Below are 13906 nucleotides of genomic sequence, written 5' to 3' on the forward strand. Positions count from 1 at the left end.
TGAGCACATGGTTTCATAAGAACTGTAACAGGATAAATATGTGTCCAGCAACATCTAGTAGTTATTTACCCAGATTAAATATTCTGTACTGCACGTAGATTAACATTCTGTAATACAAAGCCATATACTTTTTACAATGCCAAAATACTGTATTATTGGCTCAATTGTGCACCACACTTTATTTCTATCTCCTTTACTCTTCAGTTTATAGGGGACATCTAAACTCATTAGATGAAGGTATGTTACGTACCATTTTTATTCTTTATTTTAGTATCTGCTCCACATTTTAGGAGCTTCAAAGCACAGTGCTTGTGTGCACGATATGCTGCACAATGCAACGGTGTGTTTCCCATCTGATCAGTACAGTTGATGTCAGGAGGATTTGATCTGTTTAACTACAGAGAGTTATAAAAACATCATTTATCACATCCATACACTTTCAGAGTGCTATCTTTCCAGATACCCTAGAGACAGCCAGTCAGGATTATAGGCAAGAATCTCAACCAGGCCTCTTGATCATTCCACTAGGTAAGCCTCCCTTCTATTTTTCATAAAGCAATTAGCATTTAGCATTAAATTGAAAAGTAAGGTAATGATAGTGTTGTGTACAGTATACCAATGCAGCAAGTGTTCCAGTTTCTCCTTCTCGTGCAGCTCGTAGGAGGAGTTCCTCAAGCTTTCTTTCTTGAGTCCTTTCCACAGCTAAGTAAAAATAATTAATTAAAACAATATCAGAATTTTGGATTGCTTCCAGGAAACAGCAATCAACTTCTTTAGTCTCTATCATGGCAGGAGGAGGTTAAATTTAAACTTCCCCACTCTTAAAGTTTGTTACCCTTCATAACAGTAGCTACTAGGACCAGTACAATGGTGAAGTACAAGGTTTGCATACATAAACTCTCACATTCAGATCTCAGTATTTCCAACTGAACAAATAACTCCTCATTAGCAGTGCTTGGGGAGTTCTGGGCCACCCTTATGTTGCATCTTGAGTTACTTGGATGTGCATCCTAAGCTGGTGATTTTAAATGCCCAGATGACCACCAAGGAAACAAGCTTGTATGCGATGTATGCAAATAACTGCCACCACAAACACAACCTGACAATACCATGAGGTTTTTTCCCTGGTATCAGTCACAACATTTTGTGAATCTCAATAGCAAATTCAGACTATTAATGACAACTGAAATTCCAAACTACAAGGAAAAATGTAAAGGAAGGCAAAATTGAACAGTTCCTATCAACAGTTGCTTGCAGAGAAATCTTAATTGTATGCAGAAATATTGAGTTGGAAGAGAACTGGCATCAATTAGACACAGTATTACAGTTCTGAAATTATTTAATTGCAGTTACTCCTTCTGTATTTTTTCTCACATTAAAATGTGATCTTTATGTGAATACGTGATACCTAAAAGCAGCACCAATGCATATGGTGTGCACCTAGGTCACATGTACTTATAGTGCCACCCCCTGCTGACACAAAGATTTGCAATTTTAGAAAACCACACCCCCGCCAAAACCGGCAGGGCAAGCTACTATATGTAAACAGGGAGCAAACCCCACACTCACTCGTACTGATGATGTTACCTAGCTGGGTAATGAAATGTCTGCAAGCAAACAACCAAGCTTAGGGAGCACCAAATTCCACAATTTTAGAACAATTTGGAAGGAATGCAGTGTTGATGCTCCTTCAGTTTGATGCCATAGGTTACTGCCTACTCGGTCTTAGCCTAAAGCTAGACCTACCTAACTGTTCAGGAGTTTGTGTGTGCTTTTCCTTCTTTGTAAATTTCTAACCCTTCAGTTAAATATTTTGTACTTATATTAAAAAAATGAGAGTTAAGTAACTTTTTCTTGTTACAGGACATTGTGCAGAAAAAAATCTTCCACATAATGTCATACAGAACTTGCTTTAGACCTGCGTGCAGTCTATGTCCATGTTCCTCCTGGGGACCCACATGCTTTCAGCCACCAGGCAATCCGATAATGCAGGACTTGTGCTTCTTATTTGTTGAATATGCATGCAAAAGTCCATCTAATCAGAAACTGCATCACTGAAGAAAATAGATTCTGTATCAGATTCTTAGTATGTAACATATACTTCCTTTTTCTAAAGTTGATGCAAAAGCTTCCTGTTAGAAGTGTAAACTAACTTGTGTAACAAGTCAAAGAGCTTGAGGGTTTTTTTTAACATCCAAGGTTTTCATGGATTCACTACATTATTGCAACAATAAGCAAAAAGATCCCCTTCTTTGCTAACAGAAAGGATCTGACTCAAGATGGATACATAGAACACATCTGCTGTTATGCTTACATTTATAAAGGCTGGAGGATTCTTAAGGCAATCACAGAGAGAAGAATCCCTGTACTTTCATACATTCTGAAATAAATAATCTAATCTTAGATCATACTGCCAAGGGGTGTTAGTTTTTTTTTCCCAATCACAAACACATGGAAGCATGGAAGACAGTGGAAAGGAGCAGAGCATGTGGCTGGTGTGCAGATGTTTATCTGAATACTTATTTTGGTGCTGAAAGTGAGAAGATTGTGCCACATGTGCATGCAGTATAAATTCAGTTTCCAGTTGCCTTTCAGTGATAAGTTCTCAGTTATCTTACCTAATTATTATCTAAGGAAGAAAGCCTTTTTTTTATACTGAATCATGAGACTGAGCTAACAAAAGTAGCTTTAACAATCCCTACTAGGATTTTAGTTCCAATTATCTAATATTCATATGTGATACAGAATGGATACCTTCCAGCATCTCTTGTATTTCTTTATTATGGGTAACTTCTTTTGCAGTTTGTCCATTCCCGTTCACAATAGAAGTATCAGCATCACATTCTAAAAGCAGCATAACCACCTCCTGAAAGACAAGTTTAGCATCCAGTATATTTTATATGGTTTAAACTTTCTTCACACATTTCTTTTTGAAAAATGAAGGCTATTAGCAACTTAGAAGAGGCTGGATTCACACGTCATGCTAAGCAGCAATGTAGTTTGTTTTGGCTTAGTATGTTGTATAAATCCACACTGGTTTCTTTTTTAACAAACCCTGATTAATGATTCCATAATTTGAAACAGTATATGAACCAAGCCACATACTCCCTTCTACACACTAAGTTCAAAAGAGAAAGTTGGTGAATGATGAAGCATCTAATAAACAGGAAAGATTCAGGGAATAGCAGAATTCTGAATTTTAGCTATATGAGAGTGAACTCATTCTTTTTACCTTGCGCCCTGTGAAGGCTGCACGATGCAGTGGAGTGTCCCCCATGTCGTTTAGCACATTTACATCAGCACCAACCTATAAAGAGAGATTGGTTTTCAGAGCATCTGGCATCCAAAGCAGTGATCAATAAAAATCTGGCTTTTAATGACATGAGACCTAACAGATCAACCCTCTTCGGAAAACTTTTTTTAAAGCAACAAATGACCTCACTCAGAGGTTTCATGTAGATGTTGAATTGGTAGTGGGGAGAGAGGTGAGCCTTCAGGCATCCCACACAACTTTCTACATTACATTACAATGTTTTGGGGGACATTAACTTTTGGAACTGTTTATCTTAGAAAAAACTTTTTAGGTAGTAGTTATCTAATCAAAGTACTTGATATCTAATCAAGTCTATCACCTCCCTCCCTGCATTTTTACTGCATATAGATATTAAGTATTGAAGATAATAAGCTGTAAGTTATACCTCCAACAAATCCTTGACAACACTGGTATGTCCAAAATAGCATGCAAGATGAAGAGGTGTCCAGCCCAAGTTAGATTTGCTTCTTCCTGGGTACATACAAGTAACAAACCCTTATTAGATCACCTTTTTTTTGGCAATATGCCATCAGGTTTGGATATTACTGTTTACATGCGCTTTCATGAAGAAATTTACAACAAAATACTATTCAGCACCTTATAATCAAAGGGAAATTGAAAAGATTTTTATAGTAGTTGTCTCAAAATTAGGCAACAACTGAACTGAAGACAACAGTCACAAAAATTTAAACAGATTCATGCAGGAACGAGCTGTCTACACTGTTCAGTAAAATTAATATACTGGGTAGTCATGCATCAAGTATTGTGATATATAAATTATTAATGGGCATATAAAAGGAGATTATAGTTGTTGGGTGATTTTCGATCAGTTATTGTGGTTGCATTCACATAACACATTGACCCATCATTAGCTGAATAAGAGTTTGCTGAATTAATCAAATTGCTTGGGTTAGCACAAGATACTCATCCATAAATTACCACCAGTGGCTGCATTTGCACAGCACATGGAATCACAAAATGGTCAATCATTTTTTAGCATTGCATGTTGTGCTACCTTGGCCTAGCTCTCCAACCAACCTGCCTTACACTGTGAGGATAAAATTGGAGCAAGAAGTATTTGGACTCGTAAAGAAAAGATGGAACATAAATTTCAGAAATGGAAGGACTTCTTTTCACAACACATAGTTAAAACTGTAGAACACACTTCCATTAGATGTGGTGGTGGTCACTAATTTAGACAGTCTTAAAAGCGGTTGGAGAAACGTATGACCGACATGGTTATCAATATCCACCCATCTGGTTGGCTGCAGTACCATCTAAATGAAAGGCAACCCGTCTTAAATAACAGCTTTTCGTAAGCAGCAGTGGAAGGCTGTATTCTCCTAATCATGTTTATCAGCTCTCTGAATGCATCTGGTTGACTGCAGTGTTATACAGAATACCAGATTAGATGGCCTGTGGGACTGACTCAGCAGGGCTCTTCTTACATTCCCTTCTGTATATACAAGGCCTAGGCACCAGGTGGTGCTATGGTGTTATCCTGTGCCTGAACTGCAGCGGTTCAGATAAAGGGAACCCCTATGCTCAATTACCCCTGTGTATGAAAAAAGCCCCAGAGGTGTTGGAATAATACATCATTCACTGGCTATGAAGACAAGGAATTAAGGGAGCTAAGATTTAATGCATTTGGAAAGCCAGGAAAAGCTAATTACATAATAAGTTGTAACAAGGTATCTGGCCTGCAACATTCAAATTTAGATTTGCTATGGACTAGTATAGTTCTATTTTACTTTCAATAATAGGGTATTATAGTGGGTTTCTTCCAAAAGTACTGAACGTACATACCTTCCACCCCCTAGCCTTAATAACAGCCCTTCTTGCTCCAGGTAATCTTGTAAAGTAGTTCATACTCACCTTTGCAGTTTATATTAAAAATAATCTCTCCTTTTTTCATGGTTTCCAACAGCTGTCTAACTTCTTCACTTTTACCATTTCTAGCATTGTGAAGAAGTTGCTGCTCTGCTTCTGTGTTCATCTTCACTAAAACACAAATATTGTTTTATTTAATCTCCCAGATGTATAGTATCCAAAGTATTGCTCAAGGCAGCTAAGGTTTACAAAAAAAAAAAAAAATTAAAACTTAAAATACAGAAAGAGCACACCTAATAATTAAAATATCAATTAGCCTAAAAGACAACATGAACTAAAATAGCAAGGCTATGAAAAGTCAGCCCAAACAGAATAGTCTTCACTTGGCACAGCAGAATGTGTGTGTGGGGGGGAAAAATCCACACAAAGCACTATTTTAGTTTCTGCAGACTAGAATCAACCAAAAGCAAGGAGCCATAGAATAGTTTCTTACAGATAACTGGGATCTAAAAAAGAACCTGTGACGCCAAACAGGTACTTACAGACACATTAAAGCATGTTTATTTTCTCTTGCAAAGTGCTATTCTAGGACTGAGTTTTTTAAAATGCTTTTTGTTAGAACATTATGAACATGGGATCATCTAATCCTTTGCTGTGAATGATGTTCATCAGGTGTCTAATATTAATTTCGAACAATTATGCTAGCGGTATCTCAGTATTTAAACTAACTTCTCACTTAGCAGATCTAATATTTTGAATGAATTCATATGATCTTGTAGATTATCCCAGAATAATACTGGTCATGAGCAAAGGCTCAAAGACTTCTTATGAGGTCTATTAGTAGGGCTTATATCCAAATGTTCTGCTTAGAATATTGCTAATAAAAAGCTATTTGTCAGCAATGCAACCTGATCAAAAATCCTATCTGATCTATGAAAATCCTCTACTAATCCAAATTCTGTACAGAATCCTCCTAGAGTGGCAAGCTAATGATGTTGATTGCAAATCAATATAAGACACACAGAAAATTTTAAAAGTTTTCAAAAAACAGTATGGCATGAATTATCATTTAAGATCAGCAAAGAAGTGACATGAAGGTTTCAGAGGTGACAATCAGCACCTTGAATTGCATCTGGAAGCTTATAAGGAGCCAGTACAGCTTGTGAAATATCAAGGTATGCCCATAATTACTTGCATTCTGAACCAACTGTAGTTTCTGGATAATTTTCAAGGGCGGGACCATGTAGAGCACATTGCAACAGCCCAAACTGGGGCTGACTAGGGCATGAGTGACCACAAATAGGCTCCCTGATCCAGGAATGGGCACAACTGGCACACAAGATAGATTTATGCAAAGGCCCGTCTTGGCCATGGCTGCCACCTGCTCTTACAGAAGGAGCCAAGTCTAAGAGGTCCCCCAAATTGCACTCCAGTTAGGTGTGGGGGAGTGTAACCCCATATAGGATAAAAAATAGAAAATCCCCAGAATCAGGGAATCCAAAAGCCCACAGTCACTTATTCTTGCTAAGGTTGAGCTAAAGCTTATCTTTCCACATCCAGATTCCCACAGCCTCTAGATACTGGGGAAGAATCTTGACAGCATCACTTGGCTGGTTTTGGGTAGACACGTATAACTGGGTATCATTGCCATATTGATAATACCTTCTCCCTTATTGGCAGATGAACTCACCCAATGGTTTCATGTAGATATTAAATAAGAGTGGAGGGAAAATAGAATTATTCAAATCACCATTTTGAGCAGGAACCTCTGAATTCATCTGAAGATGAATTTTTGTGCATGCACACATAGTTTTATCAAATCTCCGAACTGAATTGCAAATTCAAACTGACACTTTGAGCTGAATCACAAATCTGAATTTGTGACCTGCACACTTCTATTCATGGTATTTATACTGTAAACAGAGTACAAGAATTCATTTAAGTCTGCAGGGCCTAGATTAGTGTAAATCATGATACCATTTGCTAAGTTCTTTGAGAGTGTTGTCAATGTTTGCACAGCAACCTCCAGGTCAAAAGATTCCTTTTTTTGCTCTGAAACAGATCACATTGACTATTTTATCTTTAAACCTTCGAAGTTCAAGGTTTCTAAGCAATCGAGATCACATTGTTTCTACCATGCTTTCAGGAGACAGCTTAACATATTGTTTTTATTAAATGATGATCTCATTAAGGTATAAACAATAATTTGAGTTATCTCTGTTCTCAGCAAGAAACACTGAAGGATTATCTTGTGATTCATAAGAAGGTTAGTATCTCTTTTTCATGACACATAATCTTGTCTTTGCAACTAAAAGGGGGCTTGTTTTAAGTAATACGTATTAGTTTTGGGTGAAAAAGAAGGTATAGTTTCACACCAAAGGCCATTACATATACACTTAATTAGAATCAAAACAATTGTAATCCAATGGAATAACTAAGTTGTGGTGTGTTCTGGATGATACCGGGGGTGGATCTATGAAGACATTGGTTCAATTACCATGATGTCTGGCAGAGCAAGATAATGATGGGAGGCACAGGAGAAGGGGTACTGGCAATTGATGCCAATTCCCTCTTTTAGCCAAATTGCCTTTTTCTAGGGGTCTGATGCTATATTGCTGGGCAGCTTAGCCTCAGGCTTTTGTTAGTAAATACCAGAGTAATAAGACCTTACTCCTCTATGACCTTGGTCAAGGAGGAACAGACAGACTTGGTATGCAGAACTGAGACATGGTTGGGCAAAGATGGAGATTTGCCCTACCAGGTTTCAGGTGTTTCAATAGCTGTGACTCCTAGGCCAGGTGAGAGACCTTGGCTGCCATCTGATGCACTGATCTGCAGGTAACTGGATGCAAGGGTCTGCACTTGAAGTTGAGCCACAGGGACAAATTTGGAATATTGCTCGTATACCATCCAGCCCGCTGCCCAGCAATATTTCTGCCAGATTTCATGGTGGGGCTGGAGATGAATTCACCCTTGCTGTAAGTACTGGGAGATTTCATTCTACTTGCCATGAAACTATGGGTTGTGGAGCAGCTTAGAAGTTCAAGGCCTCCATAACAATCATGGGTTTGTTCTGCCCTGTTGATAACTTGTTCAACATCTGAGGTGGGCACATGCTAGATTTAAGTCTTCATCTCAGAGCAGATGGCATGTGATGAAAGAGAATACTGTTGAGAGTTGTCTTGGACAGATCAGTTCTTGGTCAGCTTAGAGTTTGTTGTCACCTTTGATGTTTGCAAGAATAGAAGACTGATTAAGATAGCCCGCCCCAAATGTTGTATGGATCCAGTTGGTTTTCAGTAGGCACCTGGGGTTTTCCTAGCAACATGGTAGGCAATTCCACCATTAGCTTCATCAAGCTCTGGAATTCAGAGACAAGAGCACTGGCAGTTATTGCTCCCACATGGCATCTATGCTGATCTGGGGAAGGGGGGCAGAATCCCAAGGAGCTCTGGGATATGAAATGGCAGAAACATAGTGTGCCAATGGCAGTAAGGAGGAATCACTATGAATAAATGAAGGTATGAGCCCAAAATCCAGCTAACACCGTGATAGTAAAGATAGCAAAACGTTAGTATCTCTCTGCTCTTACTGATAAAGTGAAATATTACATTTCAACAAAATATCTTTGACCAGTGGAAAAGGACCTGTTTTACTTCTCATTGCAAATGTAAACTATTGTACGTACCACTACAACCATCAGCATTTAGTAGGAAACCCATCAAAAAAAAAAAGGAACCTAAAATATCCAGCTTCTGCCTGTTTTTCTTACCTTATTACTGATAAAATCTTTTCTTGATTTGTCATAAATTGCAAAACATTAAAACTCTGTTCCCTTGCCAGAGCTTGGAAGGTCTGTAAATTAACCAGCCACCAGACGATGTCACTGTTTTTGCATACGCTTAAAATCTTCTGCAGTTTTATAGTTTTCTATGCTAGAATTTTAATATTTTGCTATTATTGTTTTAGAATGGGGGAGTGGCTAATAACTTTCTGAATAGTGTAAGGATAATTAAAATTCTTGTGTGAATTAGCAAGTGAAATTGAATGAGTTCTGTAACCTGTCTCTATGTACTTTGTTCTGTGACCTACAATTAAATATTGCCTGTTATTTCAAAACATGCCTTGGGGCATGTTTGTAAACTCCCAAATCAGCATTGTAGAAGATAACATAGGCCATAGGAAATGGGAGAAAAATGCAAATACATGTTATTTCTTCATCCCTCAGCTTTCTGTGCTCATGGCCAACACAAAGCCAGAAGAAAATAAAATACACCTTATCCTTTTCACGTTCACATGGAATAAAGTCACCATACATTTAATGGGAGTGTTTTGGAACATGTCCTATAAACTCAGTGGCATAATGAATATCTCATTGTTATTCATTGGTCTGTATCACATTGTACCTGCTCTAAATTTCTGAAGTAATGTCTTTTGTCTGGGCATATTGACAAAATAGCTTTTGCTTTATACTATTCCTATATAGTGTGGCGTTTTGTTTATCCCCAAAATTCAGTTTTCACTTGAAGGTTTACTGCCAGGTCCTACATGCCAGGGAATCACAGTCTGCTGTTTTCCAGTATTTCAACTGTAGAAACTGAGTATTATAGTAATATTTCCACAGTGTTAACATAAAGAGGGAACTGGAAATTGATGAGTGGTATCAGCTCCCCCCCATCTGTAAGCAAAACAAATTTCTAGTAAAAGCAATTGGTAAGAAGTCTAACAGCTTCTGTATGTTGCAAGACAGTGTTTCTCAAACTTAGCAACCTTAAGATGTGTGGACTTCAACTCCCAGAATTCTGTTGTAAGAGAACTACTTTGGGTGTTGAAAGGATGTCTGCTAGTTCTATCTTCTATCAGTGTGGGACATTTCATCGCTTATGTAATCCTATGAAATCCTGCAGTCTTCATAAGAACAGAAAACACTGAATATGAAAAGAGGGTGAGAATTACCTCTGACTGCAAGTCTGAGCATAGCTACAGCAAATGCTGATTCTTCTAATAGTATCCTGAAATGTCATTTGCATTATTCAGCAGAGGAATCTGCTGAGTAGTTTAAGCTGCAGAGAGAAGTTGTGCTGAAATCTGTTCATGTCTACTTAACTTTTTGCTTGAAGTATCATCCAGCACTAATACAAAATGGATGGGACCCAATTAGCCTTCACTGTAATTAATGTTGCTGCTTTCATGGTAGGACCCACAAGCAAGAGTGCAAATCTTAAATATTTCTGGTGAAGAGAATATAATCACCCAACTATAATGGGATAAGAGATTTTGCTGACTTTTTTTTTTCCAGAAAAAAATGTATCTCATAACCATGTGAATTATACCAATGTAATATCAGGTCAAAATATTTAATTGCAGCTAAAGTTGGCTTGTAATTTCAGGGAAGGAAACTTGACAACTGAACGCACATTTTGTTCTAAAACTGAAATATGCTATTCAATCAACTTGTGATATACCGCTTACATCAGCTCATTTATTGTTCATACGGAATCTGAAAATTATCTCAGACATATGGTTTTCTAAGCTGATGGTATTTTCGGTAGGGAAACCCCGCCTACCGAAAATTCTCTCAGCCGAGATGGATTAGGCAAGAAACTTAACACTTTTTGGAAAAGCCGTCAGGCCCCCTCCACCCGCGCACAGGATCCCAAGAGCCGCTGGGTCGGTGCGCACAATCCGAAGCCGAGAAGCAAGTTACCACACGACTTACACGGAGCAAGGGCAAGCTTATCACTTAATTTATGCAGAACTGCTGCTAAGAAGACGCCGTCAGGTGTGGAGAGGGGGGGGGGACGGGTTGAGCTACATCCTAGGTAAAGTTGAAAACCAAAATTAACCGGTTCCAGCAAGAAGCGCTCGTCCCAAGCAACACTGCAAACACGAACATTTGCAAAGCTTCAAGTTTGGGGCACAGCCCACCCCGTCACCAGGCTCGCGGTACTACCCAACCGAGCGCGCCAATATCCCCACGCTCCCCATCCAACCTTAATACGTTTTTCTTATTGCTATTCTAAGAGGGATAGGCCGCCCCAATCCGTTACGATTCCCGCTCACCGCTTCAGGCGGCGCCAGGCCAACAGTTCTCTCGGGCCAACCAAGGATACCCCTGCCCAAGTCTCCACCACTCGTTTCACGCACCCTCCCCTTTGTCCCGCCCCTCCTGGGCTTTTATAGTTTACCCTCCGCTGCACGTGACCGCGTGTGATCTGCGCCGGAGGATTCCCGGCCACTCCTTCCCCGGCCCTCAGAAGGGAGACGTCAGAGGATACGAGAGGGGCCAAGCTCCATCTAGCGGCAAGCCGTGCAAGGCAGTTCGCCGTTGCCCAACTTTTCCGGGGAAACCACCAACTTTCTCACAGGGGGCCGAATTTCCCTAAGCAGAATCCTAACAGTTCAGCATTCTAAATAATAATTTGGATTCTGCCAATCTCATTAAGATCAAGATGCTTGAAATTCAAATAGCATTAAAAATGGCTTTTTTTTAAATGTAAGGATATATGTGACACCTTCGTCTCCCTAAAAGTCGCTTTCTGGTTCCCTAAAATAAAAATTGATGGGAATAATTTACTGAAAAGAATATAACAGTGTTAAAAATGGAACAGTATAACAATGAATGATATTACATCACTAATGTTTAATGGGTCTTTCTTACAAAGCTTTATGGGGGACAAAGTTGTTGCTGTGTGGTTAGAAATAAATGGAAATTTGATTGCATAACTTGCTCATAACTTGTCTGTAGTTTCTGCACTGGCATCCATCTGCCAAACTTCGAGATTTCCTTATACCTTCCTTAACTACAGAAGGATAATTTCGCAACAATTCCATGATACGGCTAAGACTCAGATGAAGCAGGAATGCAATAAAAAGGGTTGCTAATAACTTTATCATAAAATCATGTGTCAGGATGTTGAAACAAAGTAATTTTAATTTTTCATTAGATAGTCCTGCAAAGTAAGTCAGGAAAAATTGTTCAAGCCTAGACTAGCATAACTTGTGAGGGCCGTATTTAATCTGTGGCAAGTATTTACAAATTAAAATGATGCATAAAACAGTAATGCATATAAATTGTGTTTTTAATAAGTGCTGTTTGATTTGTATCATTAAAAACGATTCATAGAGGATTTTAATAACATATACATTTTAACTGAAATAGTTAAAATAATGGCAACCTTTGGTTAAGCTACAATTTCCAAGATCGCTGACAATTTGGACAAAATAACGGGCTGATAGGAAGTGGAGTCCAACCAACTTTTAAGAGCCAGATTCCACACTGCTGAACTAAAAGGACTATGCCTTGCATCTTTGAACATAGGTCTATAAATATTGAATAAAAATAGTTGTGCACTGCAGACTGATGAAACAACCTGTTTAAGTAAAGTTGTATGTTTCATATTGCCTTTTATGTTACCTTTGTATCTTAACCCCAAATCAAGCCCAGCTTACTTATATTGTTTATTGTATCTTTATATTTATTGCTGGCACAATAAGTAAAATCAAGCTTTTGCAACACACACATTTTCTCTTATCTGTTGTTTGCTCTTGGCTCTGATCACATGCAGGGGGAAAAAAAGCCTAATCTTAAAGGCATTCCCTTTGGTCTCATAGAGCTGCCTGCATTCTGACAACCTGGCTTCCCTGCAATCCCCAGAAATAGTTATTTTTTCTGGGGACCTTCCTCATCTTGTTCTGGATGAGGTTGCATTGCCCCAGACAGATCCCTGTGTGCAGTCTGGGGGTCCTTCTGCATTCATAGCTCCTGCTTGAAGAGTGGGTGGCAGCTGTGCCCAGGAGGGGCTTTGCACAGCTTTGTGTTGTGTACCAGTTGTGCCTGTTCCTGAATCAGGAGGCCCTGCTAAGTCACTCATGCCTTACTCACCTCCCTACTGGATTACTGCAATGTGCTCTACATGGGACTGCCCTTGAGGAGTATTTGAAAGCTTCAGCTGGTGCAAAATGAAGCTGCACAGTTATGGGTGCCGGTTGTTCGGGTACATGTGACACCTCTGCTCCACGAGCTGCATTGGCTACCAGTATGCTTCCAGATGCAATTCCAGGTGCTGGTAGTTACCTTTAAAGCCCTTCATGGATGGGGGCCGGGTTACGTACAGGACTGTCTCTCCCCACTGTTGTCTACCCATCCTGTTAGATCTGGCAGGAAAGGCGTGATCCAAGTCCCATCTGCTAGTTCCATCTGGCGGGACCCAAGAAGAGAAGTGCCTTTTCTGCTCTGGTGCCCAGCCCTTGGAATATCATCCCCCCTAATTCACAAGGCATTAAAAACTTGGCTTTGCCATCTAGCCTGGGGCCCTGGCAATATGGGTGAGTTTCATGGTTAATTGAATGCTCTCAGCAGCTACAGTACATCATATTTGCTTATTATATGGATAATTCCATAGAACAGAGAAAGTGTCTGTACCATTCATCGTTGCCAAGAATATCACTTAAGCCTTACATCATCAGGCAAGTTGTTTTCATTCACACAGACGTGTGACTTCTCAGTGTTATATGTTTATGAAGGCACATGCACACAGGCGCACACACAGACACATGGTTCGCTACTTTTACTTCTGGTTTTATTACATAGCTTGAAGATGTTTGTTTCTACTTTGCACATTTTAAAAGTTGCATGACACTGCAGTGAAATAGATTTTTTAAAAAATACATTATAAAATGTTATACCTTGATTTTTAGTGAAAGCAAATGAAAACCCAATGCCCCTTGAAACGTGAAATAAAATGAAAACAAAAGAAACCA

The 13906-nt window shown here is 39.1% G+C and overlaps 1 protein-coding gene across 5 annotated transcripts in view; it reads right to left on the reverse strand.

The window, feature by feature from the left end:
* The window catches only part of OSBPL1A (oxysterol binding protein like 1A), a 67003-nt gene extending 55727 nt beyond the window's left edge, over nucleotides 1-11276 (reverse strand). For 2 of the 5 annotated variants that reach the window (XM_063299195.1, XM_063299193.1), the window contains exons 1-7: nucleotides 11207-11276; nucleotides 5189-5314; nucleotides 3699-3784; nucleotides 3233-3307; nucleotides 2755-2866; nucleotides 617-702; nucleotides 251-395 (exon numbers count right to left, since the gene is read on the reverse strand). In XM_063299195.1, the coding sequence (XP_063155265.1) occupies nucleotides 251-395; nucleotides 617-702; nucleotides 2755-2866; nucleotides 3233-3307; nucleotides 3699-3784; nucleotides 5189-5309 (625 nt within the window). In that variant the 5' untranslated portion in view covers nucleotides 5310-5314; nucleotides 11207-11276. Of the gene's footprint in view, nucleotides 1-250; nucleotides 396-616; nucleotides 703-2754; nucleotides 2867-3232; nucleotides 3308-3698; nucleotides 3785-5188; nucleotides 5315-11206 lie in introns of those variants that run through there. The other 3 variants (XM_063299194.1, XM_063299196.1, XM_063299197.1) reach the window with 3 other exon arrangements.
* Nucleotides 11277-13906: the final 2630 nt, after the last annotated feature.

The sequence above is a fragment of the Candoia aspera genome, chromosome 3, assembly GCF_035149785.1.
Source record: "Candoia aspera isolate rCanAsp1 chromosome 3, rCanAsp1.hap2, whole genome shotgun sequence".
NCBI lineage: Eukaryota > Metazoa > Chordata > Lepidosauria > Squamata > Boidae > Candoia > Candoia aspera.